This window comes from Muntiacus reevesi, chromosome 2 (genome assembly GCF_963930625.1).
Source record: "Muntiacus reevesi chromosome 2, mMunRee1.1, whole genome shotgun sequence".
Classification (NCBI taxonomy): Eukaryota; Metazoa; Chordata; class Mammalia; order Artiodactyla; family Cervidae; genus Muntiacus; species Muntiacus reevesi.
The window spans coordinates 35732537-35754912 of NC_089250.1; the positions used below are offsets into that span (position 1 = coordinate 35732537).

Genomic DNA, 22376 nt, shown 5'->3' on the forward strand with positions numbered 1-22376 from the left:
TCTGAGCCATGCTGTCTTGGTTACTGTAGTCAGTCAGTCTCGGGTCAGGTGTTGTCAATCCTCCAATGTTGCTGTTCTTGAGTTCCCAGCTGTTACATATCTTTTGCATGTCCATTCGAATTTTATAGTCAGCTTGTCAGTTTTTTCATAAAAGCCCCGAAGGAATTATGAATGATATTGTATTGAATCTGTAGATCCATGTAAGACCTGACGTCTTAACAATATTGGGGTTTCCAGGTCATGGAACTCCGTGTTTCTCCCTGTTTATTTAATGTTATTCAGCATGTCTCCTCATCTTATTCAGTTTCTCTCAGCACTGTTTTGTAACTTACAACACACGTCTTACATATCTTTTGTGAAACATCTGTAAATATTTCCTATTTCAGGGTTATTGTTAAACAATAGTTTTAAGGTTTCAATTTCTGGTTATTTGTTGCTACTATATAAAATACACTTTTGTATATTGATTTCATATCCTGAAACCTTGCTAAAGTCACTTAATAGTTTTGTCTGGTTTGTAGATTCTGAGGGGTTTTCTACATAGATGATCATGTTGTCTCTGAATAAAGATCATTTTACCGCTTCCTTTCCAATTTCGATCAATTTTATTTCTTTTTCTTTCCTTAATGCACTAGCTGGAACCTCCAGTACAGAACTGAGTAGACATGATTTCTTTGTTCCTTGCGGTAAAGGGAAAACGTTCAGATTCTAATTATTGTCACCGGTCAGCTTTTCATAGATGAAATTTATAAGGTAGAGGAAGTTCCCCTCTATCAAAGTTGTTGAGAACTTTATTAGGATTGGATGTTGGATTTTATCAAATGATATTTCTGTACCTGTTGCATTAGTCATTTTATTTTAGTTTAGTTTAACATGGTTAATTATATTGGTTTTTGAAAGAGAAGCCAGCCTTACTTTCCTGGGACTAACTTCATTTGTGCAGGGTGTATTATCATTTTTATTTATTTATTTTAAAATTTTAATTTGCTAACATTTTATCAAGAAATTTTGCATCTGTCTAGGATTATCAGTGTGTAGATTTCTTTTCTTCAATATCTTTGTCTGTTTGGGATATCAGATTAATACTGGCCTTATAGAATGAGTTGGAAGATTTTACTCCCATTCAGTTTTCTGGAAGAATGCTTAGAATTGGTGTCTGTCTTAACTGTTGTGTAGAATTCACCAGTGAAGCCATTTTGGCCTGGAGTGTTCACTGTGGGGAGGTTTCTAACTACAAATTCAATGTACTTACTAATTATAGGGCCTTGCAGGTTATGTTTCTTCTTGAGGGTGCTTGCTAGGTTGTCTTTAAAGGATTGTGTATCCCTTTTGTCTAAAGTTGTTGAACTGATTGGTATAAACTTGTTTATAATATTCTTTTGTTAACCTTTTAACAACTGTAGAAGCTGTAACTATTGTTACCTGTCTCGTGCCTGATATTAATCATTGTGTTTTATTTTTTTCTTGGTCCATCTGGCTAGAAGTCCATCGTTTTACTCAATTCTCTCAAAGAAGTCGCTTTTGGTTTCATTTACTCTTCTCTAGCTTTTTTTAAAACCATACATTTAATCTAGTCATACTTGCATTGAAAAGAATTTTGGTGATTTCAGGTATGACTATTATTAAGATAAAGAATTCTCTTCATTCTGCATTCATCTATAGAGAAGCTGTTTGTCTTTTGGACACATGTTCAGACATTTTGTCTGTCAGACACAGTGAACACCTCTCTCGGGCATGAGTGATAAGACGTTGGGAACACTCCCCTTTCCTGCTCTCAGCAAAGCATTGACACTTCAGAGATGTGTCTGTTTTTATATCCTTCTGCCTGTTTTGAGTTTATATTGCTCTTCTTTTTCTAGTTTCTTAGGGTAATAGCTTAGAGTCTTGATTTGAGAGCTTTTCTCCTTTCTAGGTTAAGTATTTAGTGTTATAAATTTAACTTGCAGAACTTCACCTACCTACCTGTCACACATTTTGGTGTTTTATTATCATCGTTTTCATTTTCATTCAGTTTTTGTATTTAAAAAAATTCCCTTAAGTCAACTATACCTCATAAATTTTTTTTCCCTTGAGGCTTCCTCTTTGACCCATGATTATTTAGCAGTTTGTTACTTAGACTTTCCCATTACTTGATTCATTATTAGTTTGATTCCACTGTATTCAGAGAACAAACTCTGAATAACTTTATAAATTTGATTTTTGGTGTGGTTGAATTCTTCATATCCTTGCTGATTTTCTATCAGTTTTGAGAGGGATTTGAAATCCTCCAACTATAATGGTAGATTTGTCTGTTTCTCCTCTTCGTTCTGTTTTTGTATTTGCAGTTCTGTGTACACGTTTAGGATTACATTTTCTTGATTGACTATTTTATCATTATGTCATGTCCCTTTCTGTCTTTGGTGATTTTTTTTTTTTTTTTGAAGGCTAATCTACTATTCATATAGGTATTCCTGCTTTCTTTTAATGAATGTTGCATGGTATATCTTTTCCCCTTCTTTTACTTTCAAGCTACCTATATCATTATATTTGAAGTGAGTTTCTTGTAAATAGCATAGAGTTGAGTCATTTTTAAAATCCACTTTCTGAAACTCTGTATATTGATGTATCATATCCATGGTGTGTTTAGATCATTTACTTAAAAAAACTATTTATTTTCATTCATTCTTTCATTTTTGGCTGTGATGGGTTTTTATTGTTGAGCTCAGGCTTTCTCTAATTTCTGTGAGTAGAGGCTACTCTCTAGTTGCTGTGTGAGGGCTTCGCGTTGCGGTGGTTTCCGTTGTTGAACCCTAGAATGCTGGCTCGGTAGTTGTGGCACATGGGCTTAGTTGCTCTGCAGTATGTGGGATCTTCCTGGACCAGGAATTGAACCCATGTCCCCTGCATTGACAGGTGGATTCTTAACAACTGGATCACTAGAGAAGTCTGTAGATTATCTGCTTTTACTTATTGATATTAGGGCTCAAGTCTGCCAGCTTAGTTTTATTTTCTGTTTTTTCCTTCTGTTTTCTGTTTTGTTTATCTTTTTCTTTTTCCTAGTCTACTTTGGCTTACTTGAACATTTTTTTTTTTTAATACCATTTTGATTTTTCCATAGTATTTAAGTATGTCTCTTTGTGTAGAGTTTTTGGTGGTTGTTGTAGATATTGTTATACATAATTTGTCATAATATACTGGTTTAATATTTTACCACCTGAGTAAAGTATAGAAATCATGTCTCCCTTTAAGTCCCTATACCCTCTCTTATTTGTATTTGTCTTTATTCCCTTCATATTGATAAACTGTATTAGACAATGTTATAATTTGTGCTTCAGCCATCAAACATCATTTAGAAAATTCAAGAGGAGGATGAAAGTCTTTTATGTTTACCCATGCTTTTTATTCTTTCTCTGATTCTTTCTTTCCTTTCTGGTGTTCCAATTTCCTTATTTTATCATATCCTTCCTGTTTAAGAACTTCTTATTCTTTGGAGGTAGGTCTGTTGGTGACAGATTCTCTTTGTTTTCCTTTATTTGAGAACATCTTGAATTCCCCTTTATTCCTAATGAATATTTCCACTATATAGAGTATTCTGTGTTGACTGCTCTTTATTTTCAGCACTTGTAAAATGTTTCCAGTCTTTCTGGCCTCCATGTTTTCTAATGAGAAATCTGCTCTTATTTTAATTGTTTCTGTCTTATAGGTAAAATATTTTTTCTCTCTCATTGCTGTTAATTTTCCTTGACTTTGGTTTTATGGAGTTAGATTGTTATATCTCTTGATAGGATTTTCTTTGGGTTTATTCTGTTTAGGGTTTGCTCAACTTCTTGAATCTTAGATTTATGTCTTTTTTACAAGTTTGGGAAAGCTTCTGACATTCTTAGAATGCATTTTCAGCCTGACCTTCTTTCTCCTCTCCTTCTGGTGCTCTAATAGCATGAATGTTGGATTTTTTTTTTTTTTCCTATTGTCCCACAGATCTTGAGGCTCTGTTTATTTTTTTTTCAATGTATTTTCTCATTGTGGTTCAAACTGGGTAATTTCTATTGTTTGTCCTCAAGTTCACGGGTTCTCTCTTCTCCATCCTGTTGCCGAACTATCCAGGGAGTTATTTTGGCTTGTAAATTTAAATTTCAAAATTTCTATTTGGTTCTTATTTATATCATCTGTTTATTTGCTGAGACTTTCTAATTTTTCATTTGTTTCAAGTCTTATTATTGATTGTTGAAGCATTTTTATGATGGCTACTTTAAAATCTTACTCCAACATCTGTTTCAAATTATTCCATCTATTTTATCTTGGTATAAGCATCAATTATTCATCGTCCTTTCTCATTTAGGTTGTGACATTTCCTTGTTCTTGGTATGATGAGTGATTTTTTTGAGATTGTGTCTTGGAAATTTTTGGATTATATTATGAAACTTTGGATTTTATGGAAGTCTTTTGTTTTAGCAGGATTTCTCTAAGTGTAGGTCTCATGGTGCTAGGTATAGGGTACTGCAAAGTGCATGTAAAAATCCAAGTTCCTTGCTTGGACTCCATTGAGAACCTGGTAGTGTAGGGTGCCTCAACACCACTGGGCAGTGAGTGGAAGTTTGGTCTTCCTACTGAGTCTCTGCTTACATTCACCTGGCCAGGAGGACATGCTTCCCATGGGGCCTCAACTTACACCATGGGAAATGAGTCCATTACTGCTTGGAGGTGGTGATTTTACTGCATCTCTTCAGATGATCACATAATTTTTCTTCTTTAGTCTGTTGATATGGTCATTGATTTTTGAATTTTGAACTAATATTGAATCCCAGGATAATTCTGACTTGGTCATGATGTCTTACCCTGTTTAACATTGCTAAACATAGTATGATAATATTTTACTGAGAATTTTTGTAGCTATAGTCATGAAGGATATGGGTTAGTAGTTATCTTTTAATGTCTTTGTCTGGTTTTTGTATCTGGGTAATGTGGCCTCAAATGACTTTGGAAGTATTCACTACTTTTCTTCTTTCTGGAATTCTTCATATAGATTGAGTCTTATTTCTTTGTTAATGTTTGGTAGACTTTACCAAGGAAACCATCTTTACTTGAAGGTTTCTTTGTTGAAAGGGTTTATGTTGAGAATTTTATTTCTTTAATAGATACAGAACTATTCATATTTCTTTTTCTTGCTGAGCATTGGTGGTTCATGGCTTTCAATGAATTTGTACATTTTGTCTAACTGATCTAATGTATTGACATCAAATGCTATGCCACTATTATCTCCTGGTGTCTAGAGGATCTGCTCTCTTGGAGGATCCCTCTTTCATGCCTAATATTGGTCATTTATATCTTCTCTTTGTTCTTAACTCATCTGGAAAGAAGTGATCAATTTTATTGGTCTTTTCAAAGGACAATTATTTGTTTCATTGATTTTATTTATTGTTTTCTTTCTATTTTATTTTATTTCTGCTCTTATAATTTTATTCCTTCTGCTCTCTTTAAGCTTAATTTGCTCTTATTTAATTTCTTAAGTTGGAAGCTTAGGAATTTGTTTGAGACCTTTATTTTTTAATATGAAATTTTATGCTGTGAGTTTCTTTATCAGCACCATATGAACTGTCTCCCACAGACTCTGATATGTTTTCATGCAAATCAATATAGCTGAAGATTTTCCACATATCTTTTTTACGAGTTCTAGTTTATGTCCACTTTATTAAGAGAAAGTGTTTTATATCCTTATGGTTCTTTTAAATTTGCGGATGTTTGTTTTATGGCTTAAAATTTTGTCAGTTTGGTAAATTTTTCCTTGTGCTTTTGAGAAGAATGTGTCTTCTACTGCTGTGTGTGGTGTGTTCAGTAAATGTCAGTTACATTCAGGTGGTTGATAATTTTCCTCAGGTCTTTTATATTCTTATTAAGTTTTGTTTTGCTCATTTTGTTGATTTCTGAGAGGGGAGTTTTGAAGTTTCCTAATTGTGGATTTATCTGTTTTTCCTGTTCTATTTCTGCTTTATGTCTTTTGAAATTCTATTGTGAACATAATTAGAATTGGGTGGTAATTGGCTCTGTCATTATGTGTCTTTCTCTTTACCTCTGATAATAATATTTGTTTTGAAGCCGCTTTTTGTCCGATGTTAATTTAGGCATTTCTGCTTTGATTATTGGTTTCATAGAATGTTTTTCTTCAGCCTTTTACTTATAATGTATTTATATATTTATATATAAAGTGGTTTCTTTTAGACTACAAATAGTTAGGTTTTCCTTTTACATCCAATCTGATGATTTCTTTTAATTGAAGTCTTTAAATCACTTTCATTTAAAGTGCCTACTGATAGAATTAAATTAAATTTACTATTTTGCTATTTGCTTTTATTGGTGTCATTTATTCTTTGTCTCCTTTTTTTCTTCCCCTTTTCGATTAATTGAACTTTCAGAAATTATTCCATTTTGTTTATGCTATTAGTTCATCAGTTATGCTACTTTTTAAAAGTATCTCACTTGGGTATATATGTCTCTAATTTATAGAGTGTGCCTTTGAACAATATTATACAGTTTTGCCACTAGTCCAAGAACCTTGCAAGTGACTTCAAGTGCCACTCCCAGTCCTTTGTACTATTGTAGTCATGCATTTTACTTTGACATGCTAGTAACCCCTCACCACAAAGAGTCTTTTATATTTATTTTTATCATTTCAGCATTATTTTATCTAGATCCATGTTCTATCTGGTATGAGATTCCTTCTGACTGAAGAGCTCCATGAACAATTTTTATCCTAGGTCTTTCTGACAGTGAATCCTCTCAGCTTTTCTTCATCCATGAATGTCTATTTTATCCTTATTTTCAAAAGATTTTTTTTTTCCTCTCTATAGAATTTTGAGTTGAGAGGATGTGAATTTTTTTCCTTTTCATCACCTTAACTGTATCCCTTCCTTGTCTTCTGGATTGCATTGTCTCTGATGAGAAATCTCTTTTAATTGTTATGTTTCTTCCTCTATCTATAAAGTGTCTTTAATTTCTGGCTACCTTCATGATGGTCTCTTTATCCAGCAATTTGGTCTCAGCAATTTGACTAAGATGCATCTCAACCTTTATAGGGTTTGAGTATAATTTTTTTCAGGTGGTGGTAAGGGGCGAGTCAGTTCAGCCCTGCTTCAGTATCTGTGTGGGCTGCATAAGAGTTGTGAGTTTAGGATCATCCCATTACTGTCAGCCTAACTCCAGTAGAGGGCTTAGTCTTGAAGTTGCCCAGATTCAATTTGTGTTACTAAGCAACACAAGTTAGAGCATCTTGAAACATCTTCAGTTTATCACCAGGGTGGTGAATTTTCAGTTAGCATGAGCTAATTCAGAAATGGTATCATTATAAAAATATGCTCTTTTTTTCTTTTTCTTTTTTTTATTTAATTGAAGGAAATTAAATTCAGTGAACAACTACAAAAGGATCAGCCTAACAAGTCACCTAAGGAGGAAGTGGCCGTTACACATAAAGCTAGTATTACTTCCCGCAGGAGTGCACAGGAGAAGAACCGAATTAATCTGGGAAGGAGTCAACTGACCAAGAGATTAGAGCCAAGCTTAAACTGGAGGACCAGTGTCAGTTCCAAAGAGTAGGTAGATATTAACATAATGGGTTTTCTGATATATACTTCCCTACCACATGTTTGTCTAACTTTTCACATAACTTTATTTCATTGGAGGAAAATACAGAGTATTTACATACACCTCCTTCCAAAGTAATTACAGGTTGGTTCCTTTTTCCCCTCTTCATGTTTCAAGCAGAAAGATTTGACATCAAACTGGGTTTGTGTACAGAGGACCACAGAAGGAGAGCACAATTCACTTTCATGTGCTTGGTGAGTCAGGGCAGATAACACATGAAAATGATGATAAAAACACATGGAGGAATCTCATGGGGGAATGTAAACATTGTGGTAGGGACCTGATTAAATAAGTGTTCAATTATGTGATTAAATGTAAAATCAGGAGGCGGTCCTAAGATGCCGGCGGGATAGGAAAGTGGTCTCCCGACCCACAAATTCATTGAAAGATCATTTGAACACTGAGCAAATTCCACAAAACAACTTCTGAATGCTGGCGGAGGACACTAGGCACCCAGAAAGGCAGCCCATTGTCTTGAAAAGGAGGTAGGACAAGATGTAAAAGATAAAAAGAGAGACAAAGGAGTTAGGGACTGAGACCGGTCCCGGGGAGGGAGTCGTGAAGGAGAAGTGTCCAAACACCAGGAAATCCTCTCACCGGCGGGTCTGTGGGGAGTTTTAGAATCTCAGAGGGCAACATAGCTGGGAGGAAAAAATAAATAAATAAAACCCACAGATTACGCACCTAACCACAACTCCCAGCAGAGAAGTAGCCCAGACGCTCGCATCTGCCACCAGCAAGCGGGGGGCTGAACAGAGAGGTGTGGGCTGCATTGCTTAGGTTAAGGACCGGGCCTGAATGCCCTGAGGGCAATCTGAGGGAGCTAACCCAAACTGTGGGATAGCCAGAGAGGAAAAAAAAGAAATCAAGTGAGACAGAACTTTCCCGTGAAAAGCTCTAACCTAAGGAACTGCTGGGCCACTCAAAGAACAAAGGACCGAGTGAATACCAGAGGAGAGTTAGCCGACTGTGGACCAGCCCATCTCCCACCAGAGGCAGAGAGGCAGGCAGGCAGCAGCCAGAGCCAGCAAGGGGCAATCTTGGCTCCAGAGATGGCATTCTCTACCAAACAGCGAGCAGGCTTCCAGGTGCTAACCAAGTCTTCCTGGGATCCTGGATGGTTGACTCCACCAGGATGGTTGCAGCCAGAGATCAGCTCCCTAGAGGAGACACATGGCACATCTGAGACGGCACTCGCGTTGCGCATCCAGGAAACCAAGCGACTGGGACGGGGGAGGAGATAAGATGCACCGCCCAGCTGGGAAGAGTGCGCTTTCCAACCACCTGGTCACTGCTCAGACCTGGGAAGGGCACAAAACGCAGGCCCAACTGAGTCTGTGCTTTTGTGAAGTACCCGAGAACCTGAACCTGAGTGGCTTAGACCTGGGAAGTGCATGCAACCCAGGGTCCGCTTTAGACAGTTCCCCTGCAGAGCAACCTGGAGCTTGAGCTGTATAAACTGGGAAGGCACACATGTTGTGAATGAGGGTAAACCCAGTGTGGCCCAGACACTGCGAGCGCTCCCCACACACGCCAGTGATATTTGTCTGCAGTGTTCCTCCCTCCCCACAGCACAACTGAACAAGTGAGCCTAAATAAATGACCACCTTTACCCCCTTGTGTCAGGGTGGAAGTTAGATACTGAAGAAACTTGCAAACAGAGGAAGCCAAAATAAACAGAGGGAAGAGACGGGTGGCACAGATTAAAACCCTGTAGTTAGTATCTACTACATTGGAAGGGGCCTGTAGACCTCGAGAAGAAGTATAAGCTGGAACAAGGAACTATCTGAAACTGAACTGACCCCATACTGCCCGCAACAGCTCTAGAGAAATTCCTAGATAATATTTTACTATTATTATTTTAAATTAATTTTTTAAAAAATTTTAAGCTCCTTATTACTTTAATTTTCATTTTTATAATCTATTACCTTGACCAAAAAAGACCCTATTTTTAAAGCAAATTTCAAATATATTTTTATAATTCTTGTGATTTTCTTTTTTCTTTTTTTTAATATTGTATCTTTGAGAGTCTAACCACTACTCTAGATTTTTAATCTTTGTTTTTTGGTATTTGTAATCAATTTTGTACCTTTAAGAATCCAATCTTCAGTACCCATTTTAACTTAGGTGTGTGACTACTGGCTTGATTGCCCTCTCCCCCTGACTCGCCTTTTTCTCCCTCAGGTCACCTCTATCTCCTCCCTCCCCCTCCTCCACAACCCAATGCTGTGAATCTCTTTGGGTATTCTGGGCTGTGGAGAACACTTAGGGAACTGATTTCTGGCTAGATCTGTCTCTCTCCTTTTGATGCCCCCTCTTCTCCTCCTGGTCACCTCTATCTCCTTCTCCCTCTTCTCTTCTTTGTGTAACTCTGTGAACCTCTCTGGGTATTCCAGCCTGTGGAGAGCACACAGGGAACTGATTACTGGCTACATTGCTCTCTCCCTTTTGATTCCCCCTATTCTCCTCCTGGTCACCTCTATCTTACTCCTCCCTCTTCTCTTCTGTATGTAACTCTGCAAACCTCTCTGGGTGTCCCTCACTGTGGAGAATCTTTTCTCCATTAACTTAGATGTTTTATCATCGGTGCAGTATGGGTGGAGAAGTCTTGAGGCTACTTAAGAATAAGACTGAAAACCAGAGGCAGGAAGCTTAAATCCCAAACTTGAGAACACCAGAAAACTGACTGAAAGGAACATTAATTGACAAGAGCTCATCCAAAATCCAAGCTCCACCCAAGAGCCAACAAGTTCCAGAGGAAGACGTACCATGCTAATTCTCCAGCAATGCAGGAGAATTAATATACAGGCTGCCCAAAGTGACACCAAACCCACAGACACTTCAAAACCCACTACTGAACCCTTCATTGCACTCCAGAGAGAAGAGATCCAGCTCCACCCACAAGAACACTGATGCAAGCTTCCCTAACCAGGAAACCTTGACAAGCCACTCGTCCAATCCCACCCACAGGGAGGAACCTCCACAATAAAGAAGAACCACAAACTTCTAGCATACAGAAAGGCCACCCCAAACACAGCAATCCAGCAAGATGAAAAGGCAGAGAAATATTCATCAGGTAAAGAAACATGATAAATGCCAAAAAAACCAAACAAAAGAGGAGATAGGGAGTCTACCTGAAAAACAATTCCGAATAATGATAGTAAAAATGATCCAAAATCTTGAAAACAAAATGGAGTTACAGATAAATAGTCTGGAGACAAGAATTGAGAAGATGCAAGAAATGTTTAACAAGGACCTAGAAGAAATTAAAAAGAGTCAGTAAATAATGAAAAATGCAATAACTGAGATCAAGAACACTCTAGAGAGAACCAACAATAGAATAACTGAGGCAGAAGATAGGATAAGTGAGGTGGAAGATAGAATGGTGGAAATAAGCAGAGAGGGAAGAAGAATTAAACGAAATGAGGACAAACTCAGAGACCTCTGGGACAATGTCAAATGCCCCAATATTCGAATCACAGGAATCCCAGAAGATGAAGACAGAAAGGCCATGAGAAAATACTTGAGGAGATAATAGTTGAAAACTTCCCTAAAATGGGGAAGGAAATAGTCACCCAAGTCCAAGAAACCCAGAGAGTCCCGAACAGGATAAACCCAAGGTGAAACACCTCAAGACACATTTTAATAAAATTAACAAAGGTCAAACACAAAGAACAAATGTTAAAAGCAGCAAGGGGAAAACAACAAATAACCCACAAGGGGATCCCCGTAAGAATAACAGCTAATATTTCAATAGAAACTTTTCAGGCCAGAAGGGAATGTCAGGACATACTTAAAGTGATGAAAGAGAAAAACCTACAACCCAGATTATTGAACCCAGCAAGGATCTCATTCAAACATGAAGGAGAAATCAAAAGCTTTACAGACAAGCAAAAGCTGAGAGAATTCAGCACCACCAAACCAGCTCTTCAACAAATGCTAAAGGGTCTTCTCTAGATAGGAAACACAGAAAAGGTTTATAAGCTCGAACCCAAAACAACAAAGTAAATGGTAATGGGATCATACTTACCAATAATTACCTTAAATGTAAATGGATTGAATGTCCCAACCAAAAGACAAAGACTGGCTGAATGGATACAAAAACAAGACCCCTATATATGCTGCCTACAGAGACCCACCTCAAAACAAGGGACACATACAGACTGAAAGTGAAGGGCTGGAAAAAGATATTTCACGCAAATGGAGACCAAAAGAAAGCAGGAGTAGCAATACTCATATCTGATAAAATAAACTTTCAAATAAAGGCTGTGAAGAGAGACAAAGAAGGACACTACATAATGATCAAAGGGTTAATCCAAGAAGAAGATACAACAATTATAAATATACATGCCCCCAACATAGGAGCACCACAATATGTAAGGCAAATGCTAACAAGTAAGAAAGGGAAAATTAATGGTAACACAATAATAGTGGGAGACTTTAATACCCCACTCACACCTATGAATAGATCAACTAAACAGAAAATTAGCAAGGAAACACAAACTTTAAATGATACAATGGACCAGTTAGACCTAATTGATATCTGTAGGACATTTCACCGCCAAATAGTGAATTTCACCTTTTTCTCAAGTGCACACAGAACCTTATCCAGGATAGATCATATCCTGGGCCTTAAATCTAGCCTTGGTAAATTTTAAAAAAAGTGAAATCATTCCAAGAATCTTTTCTGATCACAATGCAATAAGATTAGATGTCAACTGCAGGAAAAAAACTATTAAAAATACAAACATATGGAGGCTAAACAACACGCTTCTGAATAACCAACAAATTACAGAAGAAATAAAAAAAGAAATCAAAATAGGCATAGAAATGAATGAAAATGAATACAGAACAACCCAAAACTTATGGGATTCAGTAAAAGCAGTGCTAACGGGAAGGTTCATAGCGATACAAGCTTACCTCAAGAACTAAGAGAAAAGTCAAATAAATAACCTAACTCTACACCTAAAGCAAGTAGAAAAGGAAGAAATGAAGAACCCCAGGGTTAGTGGAAAGAAATCACAAAAATTAGGGCAGAAATAAATGAAAAAGAAACAAAGGAGACCATATCCAAAATCAACAGAGCTAAAAGCTGGTTCTTCAAGAAGATAGATAAAATAGACAAACCATTAGCCAGACTCATCAAGGAAAAAAGGGAGAAGAATCAAATCAGAAATGAAAGTGGAGAAATCACAACAGACACCACAGAAATACAAAGGATCATAAGAGACTACTATCAGCAAATATATGCTAATAAAATGGACAACTTGGAAGAAATGGACAAATTCTTAGAAAAGTATAACTTTTCAAAACTGAACCAGGAAGAAATAGAAAATCTTAACAGACCCATCACAAGCACAGAAATTGAAACTGTAATCAGAAATCATCTAGTAAACAAAAGTCCAGGACCAGACAACTTCACAACTGAATTCTACCAAAAATTTAGAGAAGAGCTAACACCTATCCTACTCAAACTCTTCCAGAAGATTGCAGAGGAAGGTAAACTTCCAAACTCATTCTGTGAGTCCATCATCACCCTAATACCAAAACCAGACAAAGATGCCACAAAAAAGAAAACTACAGGCCATATCACTAATGAGCATAGATGCAAAAATCCTTAACAAAATTCTAGCAAACAGAATCCAACAACATATTAAAAAGATCATACATCCTGACCAAGTGGGCTTTATGCCAGGGATGCAAGGATTCTTTAATATCCACAAATCTATCAATGTGATACACCACATTAACAAATTGAAAAATAAAAACCATATGATTATCTCAATAGATGCAGAGAAGGCCATTGACAAAATTCAGCATCCATTTATGATAAAACCCTCCAGAAAGAAGGGATAGAAGGAACATACCTCAACATAATAAAAGCCGTATATGATAAACCCACAGCAAACATTATCCTAATGGTGAGAAATTGAAACCATTTCCTCTAAAGTCAGGAACAAGACAAGGGTGCCCATTCTCACCACTACTATTCAACATAGTTTTGGAAGTTTTAGCCACAGCAATCAGAAGAAAAAGAAATAAAAGGAATGTAGATTGGAAAAGAAGTGAAACTCTCATCTGTTTGCAGATGACATGATCCTCTACATAGAAAACCCTAAGGACTCCACCAGAAAATTACTAGAGCTAATCAGTGAATATAGTAAAGTTGCAGGATATAAAATTAACACACAGAAATCCCTTGCATTCCTATACACTAGCAATGAGAAAACAGAATTTAAAGAAACAACTCCATTCACCATTGCAACAAAAAGAATAAAATACTTAGGAATAAATCTACCTAAAGAAACAAAAGACCTATATATATAAAACTATAAAACACTGATGAAAGAAATCAAAGATGACACAAATAGATGGAGAAATATACCATGTTCATGGATCAGAAGAATCAATATAGTGAAAATGAGTATACTACCCAAAACAATCTATAGATTCAATGCCATCCTTATCAACCTACCAACAGTATTTTTCAGAGAAATAGAACAAATAATTTCACAATTTGTATGGAAATACAAAAAACCTCGAATAGCCAAAGCAATCTTGAGAAAGAAGATGGAACTGGAGGAATCAACCTACCTGACTTCAGACTATACTACAAAACTACAGTCATCAAGGCAGTATGGTATTGGCACAAAGACAGAAATATAGATCAATGGAACAAAATAGAAAACCCAGAGATATATCCATGCACCCATGGACACCTTATTTTTTACAAAGGAGGCAAGAATATACAGTGGAGGAAAGACAATCTCTTTAACAAGTGGAGCTGGGAAAACTGGTCAACCACTTGTAAAAGAATGAAACTAGAACACTTTATAACACCATACACAAAAATAAACTCAAAATGGATTAAAGATCTAAATGTAAGATCAGAAACTATAAAACTCCTAGAGGAAAACTTAGGCAAAGCATTCTCTGTCATAAATCACAGCAGGATCCTCTATGACTCACCTCCCAGAATAATGGAAATAAAAGCAAAGATAAACAAATGGGACCTAATTAAACTTAAAAGCTTTTGCACAACGAAGGAAACTATAAGCAAGGTGAAAAGACAGCCTTCAGAATGGGAGAAAATAATAGCAAATAAAGCAACTGACAAAGAATTTAAAAAATATACAAGCAGCTCCGGCAGCTCAATTCCAGAAAAATAAATGACCCAATAAAAAATGGGCCAAAGAACTAAACAGACATTTCTCCAAAGAAGACATACAGATGGCTAACAAACACATGAAAAGATGCTCAATATTACTCATCATCAGAGAAATGCAAATCAAAAACACAGTGAGGTACCATCTCATGGCCGTCAGAATGGCTGCCGTCAAAAAGTCGACAAACAATAAAAGCTGTAGAGGGTGTGGAGAAAAAGGAACCCTCTTACAGTGTTGGTGGGAATGCAAACTAGTGCAGCCACTATGGAGAACAGTGTGAAGATTCCTTGAAAAACTGGAAATAGAAATGCCATATGATCCAGCAATCCCACTACTGGGCATACACACTGAGGAAACCAGAATTGAAAGAGACAAGTGTACCCCAATGTTCATCACAGCACTGTTTATAATAGCCAGGACATGGAAGCAACCTAGATGCCCATAGGCAGATGAATGGATAAGGAAGCTGTGGTACATATACACAATGGAATATTACTCAGTCATTAAAAAGAATGCATTTGAATCCGTTCTAATGAGGTGGATGAAACTGGAGCCTATTATACAGAGTGAAGTAAGTCAGAAAGAAAAACACCAATACAGTATACTAACGCATATATATGGAATTTAGAAAGATGGTAACATTGACCCTATATATGAGACAGCAAAAGAGACACAGATGTAAAGAACAGTCTTTTGGGCTCTGTGGGAGAAGGCACGGGTGGGGATGATTTGAGAGGATAGTGTTGAAACGTGTATATTATCATATGTGAAGTGGATTGCTGGTCCAGGTTCGATGCATGAGAGGGTGCTCAGGGCTGGTGCACTGGTATGACCCTAGGGGGTAGGATGGAGAGGGAGGTGGGAGGGGGGCTCTGGATGGGGAACACATCTGTGTCCATGGCTGATTCATGTCGATGTATGGCAAAAAACCACTGCAATAAAGTAATTAGCCTTCAATTAAATAAATTAATTAAAAAAATAAATATAAAATCATGTGGAGTTAATTAGGGGAAACTTTATCATAGAGTTGGTACCATGTGTATTAAGAGAACTTTAAGTGAATACTATAAAAAGGATAGACTCTGAAACATGTGACAGGCCTAAGTAAAGTGGACACTGGTTTTATGAAAGTCTGAAATGTACAAGCCTAGCTCCATTCAGGACCCTTTGTAAATTGGTGCCAAAGCAAAGAATAAAGGCCAATGTTACCAACACCACAGCAGTCAGAAGCACCTAGAGCACTTTGTGAAGTTTTAGCAAATGGGTTACAAGTTTCAGCCTATTTTTAATGTTCCATGTTGTCCCCTTATTGATTTAAGAATGGGCTCCCTACTGGTCATGTGGGGACACTCACCTATAGGGATTCCAATAACCACAGGTGATTGTATTTTGGACACAGGCTCAGAGAGCTGAGAGAGGGGAGACTTGTGGGAGGTGAGACACCTTGCTCCTCTGATTCTCCCTGATTTGGGGGTATTTGACCTTTTGGCTCTCTATGAAAGAGTGGGTCTGAAAATGATAAGTGTATGTTCTCATCTGTTAACTGGGGGATGAATTATAAAATACTGCTTTTTCCATGTGCTTTTTTTTTTTTCAGTTAAGAATTTACTAAACAAGGATTTAATGCAAACCAATATGTGCCAAGGAGTATACTAAGCTTGAGAATGTCCAGAAAATCAGACACAGGCCCTGCTGTGATGTCGGGTGGGCAAGGAGAACACAGGCAGTTGGGACTCAGGGCAGAAGACATAGACTGAAGGACCTTTCCAGTGATAGCAACCTGTGAAGACCTGTTTCTGGCACGAAGAAATACTGGACAAGTGTTTCTCTATTATATAAAATGCATGGCTCTGCTTGCAGGGCAGAAGGGACCTCTCAGGTGTCAGATGAGACTGAAACTCACAGTCATTCTCTGTCAGGAAAACACATCATTCGGGTGCATGATAATGATGGAATATTTGTACACATTTATATTTTTAATATTCTATTAGCATAAAGTAATTAATACAATTGATATTTCTTTAGGAGCAGAAATACACTAAGAGACGCCCAAGTAGAAAAACATGGAGGAAAACTTGAAAAGTCCAGATCATCTCTTTCATCTGGAAGAGCACAATTAATTCGGTGAGTTTCTGTTAACGTGTGCGTGCTCAGTCATGTCCAGCTGTTCGCGACCCTATGGACTGTAGCCCAGTAGGCTTCTCTGTCTATGGGATTCTCTAGGCAAGAATACTGGAGTGGGTTGGCATTTCTTTTCCAGAGGATCTTTCTGACCTGCAGATTGAACCCATGTCTTCTGAGTCTCTTGAATTGCAAACAGATTCTTTACCACTTGAAGATTAGTTCTTTAAAGCCACTCCTATTTAACAGCTAGTTAATACTGGTTAATGGTGTTTTACTTTCACATTAGGGTTTTATGATATCTATATTGATATAGTAGAAATGCTGTAAGAATGGTAATAGTGGGTTTGTTTAAATATACAGGATAATTTTCAATGTGGACCTATTTTGGGGAGGATAAAGTAGAAAAGAATACCTTTATTGCTTGGCCAGGCAAAGAGGGGTACAGTGAGTTCCTGCCCCAGAAAACTGTGTGTCCCTAATGTGGAGTTAAATGCAGTGATCTACTGGTATTAGCTAACTGTTTGTAAACACATATATTTAACGCAAAGAGCAGTTAACTGCATGCATGTTCAGTTGCTCGGTCATGTTCAACTCTTTACAACCCTTTGGACTGTAGACTGCCGGGCTCCCTTGTCCATGGGATTTTTCAGGCAAGAATACTGGAGTGGATTGCCATTTCCCACTCCAGGAGATCTTCCCAACCCAGGGAATGGTAGCAAAACGGGACCCTTAGCTAATCTCTTGCCTCTGTCATAGCAAAATTGTCATCTTGCTGAGTCTTACTTACTGATCACCAATGGCTCTGCTAATTCTAAAGTGACATATGTTATTTCTCATTAAAACAGCCCTTAGTTGACTGTTAAGCTTCTTACCCAATTTTCAGTTTGACAATAAAAGTGACATATCTGGGGAGAAAGTTCAGCCACTTTTATGTTTAGGAGGCAGGGAGAAATGGCAGGAATTTCATATTATAAAATTTGCACAGCTCGAAAGAAAACAAACTTTAAGACACTCTACAACATATATGCCATCTTGGGAAGTTAGGCATAATAAATTATTCAATTTTTTTGACAGTTCATAAAAAGTTCTTTGAAATATTTGTAGATTCACAGAAAGTTGCAGAGATAGTGCAGAGAGATCCCATATGCCCTTCCCCTAGTTTCCCCCAACAGTTAAATCCTGCATCTTGCATAACTACTGTACAAGATCAAAACCCAGAAATTAACATTGGTACAATGTATATGTGTTTTGCTGCATCACTGTTCACTGAACCCAGGGTAGGCAAAGAGCGAAGCCAGAAGAAAACTTAAGGAATCATAGAAACTGCAGACCTGTTTGTTCTCTCCTGACTCGCATAGCAGCTGTAGCAGCAGACACGCTGCATTCTCTTGCGGTTGACCCAGCAGACACAGCCATAACACGTCCCTAATGCGGCCATAACATGGTCGTAACAAAGACATAAGGCAGCCTCTAGGGCTTTTCAGGTATACAGAACAGAAGTGGCACACGGCCAAGTGGGTAGGTACATACATCATCATACGGATGCGCAGTGCTGTAAGTGATGTCAGCTGTCACATAACCATGTATTTACAAAACGTGGGGCAAGATGAGAGGCTGTGGGTCAAGAAAGCGAGCTGTGGGGCAAGAGAGCCTGACCACCACTGTCTTGGCTAATTTGCTCTTTCCCTCCATTGGTACAACGTATAGTTCAGTGTCATTTTATCATGTGTGATTTTGTATGGTGACCGTGGTGACCAGGCTAGAGAACTGTTCACCCCATACATGTCCTCTGGCTACCCTGTTATGGTCACAACCACTTTTGTTCTCCCATCATCCCTGATACTAGAAAAGACTGAAGGCAGGAAGAGAAGGGGACAACAGAGGACGAGATGGTTGGATGGCATCACCGACTCAATGTACATGAGTTTAAGCAAGTTCTGAGAGATGGTAAAGGACAGGCAAGCCTGGGGTACTGCAGTCCATGGAGTCACAGAGAGTCAGACACAACTGAGTGACTGAACAACTGAAGATTTTGATAGAAGTTACACTGAAACCCTATATCAATTTTGAGAAAATTCATATCTTTACTGTGTAGACTGTATGACTATTTAAGGCTTTGGTTTCTTTCACCAGCAGTTTGTAATTTTCAACATAAAAGTCCAGTACATGTTTTATTAGATTTACATCCAAAAGTAGAAACACCAATACTCTGTTTACTATCAGTGATCAAGGTGAAAGTCCTTCCTTCCTTCTTTGTCTTAAGAGGACAGCATTCTGTCTTTCACCAGTAAGTATGATGATAGTTTTTGTGCAGATATTCTTTAAAAAGTTGAGGAAGTTCCCCACTACTCTCGTTTTTCTGAGAGTTTTAATACCACTGGGTATTGAATTTTGTCAGAAAGTAATGTCTTTTGCACAGAGTTGGACACGACTAACACAGCTTAGCAGCAGCAGCAGCAGCTTTTTAACATGTTGTTAAAAAGGTTTGTCATAGCTTTTCTTCCAAGGAGCTCGTGTCTTTTAATTTCATGGCTGCAGTCATCATCTGCAGTGATTTTGGAGCCCAAGAAAATAATTCTCACTGTTTCCATTGTTTCCCTATCTATTTCCCATGAAGTGATGGGACCAGATGCCATGATCTTAGTTTTCTGAATGTTGAGTTTTAAGACAACTTTTTCACTCTCCTCTTTTCACTTTCATCAAGAGGTTCTTTAGTTCCTCTTCACTTTCTCCCATAAGGGTGGTATCGTCTGCATATCTGAGGTTATTGATATTTCTCCCGGCAATCTTGATTCCAGCTTGTGCTTCATCTAGCCTGGCATTTTGCATGATGTACTCTGTATATAAGTTAAACAAGCAGAGGGACAGTATACAGCATTGATGTACTCCTTTCTGAATTTGGAACCAGTGTTTTGTTCCATGGCTAGTTCTAACTGTTGCTTCTTGACCTGCATACAGATTTCTCAGGAGGCAGGTCAGGTGGCCTGGTATTCCAATCTCTTGAAGAATTTTCCACAGTTTGCTGTGATCAACACATTCAAAGTTTGTGGTGTACCCCTTAATAACTTTTATACATATACATATATATATATATATATATATATATATATATATATATATATAGGAATGATTGCAATAGGTTCAGTTAACTTCCATCCCCTTATATAGTTACAAGTAATTTTTTCCTCATGATGAAAACTTAGATTTACTCTCTAAGCAACTTTCAAATACACCCCATAGCAGTGTTAACTGTAGTCAGCATGTTGTACATTACATCCTTAGTACTTATTTATCTTATAACTGTGTACCTTTTGACCTTCTTCCTCCAATTTCTCCTCCTCCAACTCTGGTAACCACAAGTCTGATTTCTATCAATTTGGTTGTTTTTTGCTTGTTTTTGATTTTGTTTTGTTTTGTTTTGAGATTCCACATGTAAGTGAAGTGATATAATATTTGTTTTTCTCTGACTAATTTCACCTAGTATAACGTCTTCCAGGTCTACTAATCTGATCTGTCAGATATTCCCCTGTAACCAATTCAGGTTTCCTGACATCTTTTGGACAAGAGAATACGTAAAACTGACACTCAGTTCATGTGGCTTGTTCAGTTGGACCAGGCACTTGGTTCAGGATTTCACCGCACTGTGTTTCAGAGAGCAGAGTTGTACCTTTCTGACTTTTGAAAGTACAAGAATTGGAGCTCTCTGTGCCAAAAAGTCTTTGAGAAATTAAGAGAATGGTAGAACCTTTAGAATTAATGAAACTGGACAACTACCCGTCCTCTTACTATGCTTCCAAATGGGGGAAAAAGAAAAGATGTTTATGGAGAACACACTTGGGGGGATAGAGAGAGAAAGAAAGAAATAAGAGTGAATTCAATATATTCCATGTGTCCATGACCTTGATATTGCATTAAAAGCCTCAGAGCAGGGTAGAATAAAGTGAACTCTTTTTGGTAAGGGAATAAATGCCTTTCCCTTTTGGGCACTGGCAGTGTTGCCCAGCTGAACTTCCTGCAATAACAGAAATAGTTTATTTCTGAGCTGTCCTGTGTGGTAGCCACTAGACATACATGACTGTTGAGCAATTGCAGTGTGGCCAGTGGAATTGGAAAACTGAATTTTCAATTGTATTCAATTTCAAGTAAGGAGATGGAAGAAACAAATATAAATAGCCACACATTATTTATTTAACCACTATGACAAGTGGGAGTCTTAGGTCATTTACCTAATACCTTTTCATTTTTTACTACTTTTTTAAATTATTGCATCATATCAATAATATTGAAATGCACCTGCTATAAAGGCATGTGTTTATTCATCCCCTCATGTAGACATTAACAAAGATCTTCCACAGTTTAGATGGTGTTGGTATCTTATCCATAGCTTACATATCAATGTATGTTCCTGAAATAGTAACATAAACATACTGTAGCATAAACATACTTATTATATGTTGTTGTTCCTAGCAAGAGTGTTGAAAAGATTGAGGAAATTATTAGTGACAGCTCCTCAGAAAGTGAGGAAGATGAAGAACAACCTGATCATCGTCAGGAAGCAAATGCAGATTTGCCATCAGAATATTGGCAAATTCAGAAGCTGGTGAAATATTTGAAGGTGAGAGAGAAACCTTTTATACTGTATTTGCAATGTTTATTTTAAAATTTTTCCCAAAAATATATATTCTACTTTCAAGTTTACTATATATTTCTTTCAAGTAAGGATAGTAACTATCCCTATTATTATTTAAGTGTGCACATAGGAAGGTCTTATTACTCTGAGGATAGTGAGATTTGTCCTCATGGAGCAGTTGGGCTGCCTGGTACCAGCCCTCTCCCCTAGGTGGGGAGAAGCCAGTGGACCATGGCAGCCATCAGATATTGTGACTTACACCATTGTGTGACTAGCAGTATAGCATGATGGAAAGAGCAAGGGGTTCTGAAATTGGATTTAGACTGAATTCTAGATTGTGTCACTATCTGTGACTGTTGAAACGTATGGTTTGCAGCCTTAATCTTCCCGACCCATGGAGTAAAATTAGTAATATCCACTCTAGGATTATTTTAAGGACTGAGAAAACACACTTGAAAGATGTGGTGTGGTGTCTGATACATTGTAGGTACTTAAAATATGTGTTGGTCTGTTTCTGTTACTCTCTTAAGTGAGATGCCATGTGTAAAAACATTTTGTAATAATAAATAAATGACCCATATAATATTGTATTTAAGTCCTCGAATGTGGGATGGGGCAAGGAAAATGATTTGCTCAAACCCAGATCAGTGTTAATTTCTGATGTTGGACAGTGAATCTTGGTAATAGCTAGGCCCTGTCTAAAGTTACCACCCAGAAGTTCTTATGAAAACAACACTGACTTACCTCAGCTTGTCCTCCTGCATTTGCTAGGCTTTGCATATTTAAAGAAATTTACATGACTCCTAAATTACTGAAGGGTACATTTCCTGTACCTTTGAGGT

The 22376-nt window shown here is 37.5% G+C and overlaps 1 protein-coding gene across 1 annotated transcript in view; it reads left to right on the forward strand.

Moving 5' to 3' along the window:
- Positions 1 to 22376, forward strand: part of ODAD2 (outer dynein arm docking complex subunit 2) — a 149579-nt gene that overhangs the window by 22156 nt on the left and 105047 nt on the right. The window contains exons 8-10 of the mRNA XM_065921256.1: positions 7366 to 7562; positions 16809 to 16904; positions 21372 to 21519. Of these exons, the coding sequence (XP_065777328.1) occupies positions 7366 to 7562; positions 16809 to 16904; positions 21372 to 21519 (441 nt within the window). The remainder of the gene's footprint in view (positions 1 to 7365; positions 7563 to 16808; positions 16905 to 21371; positions 21520 to 22376) is intronic.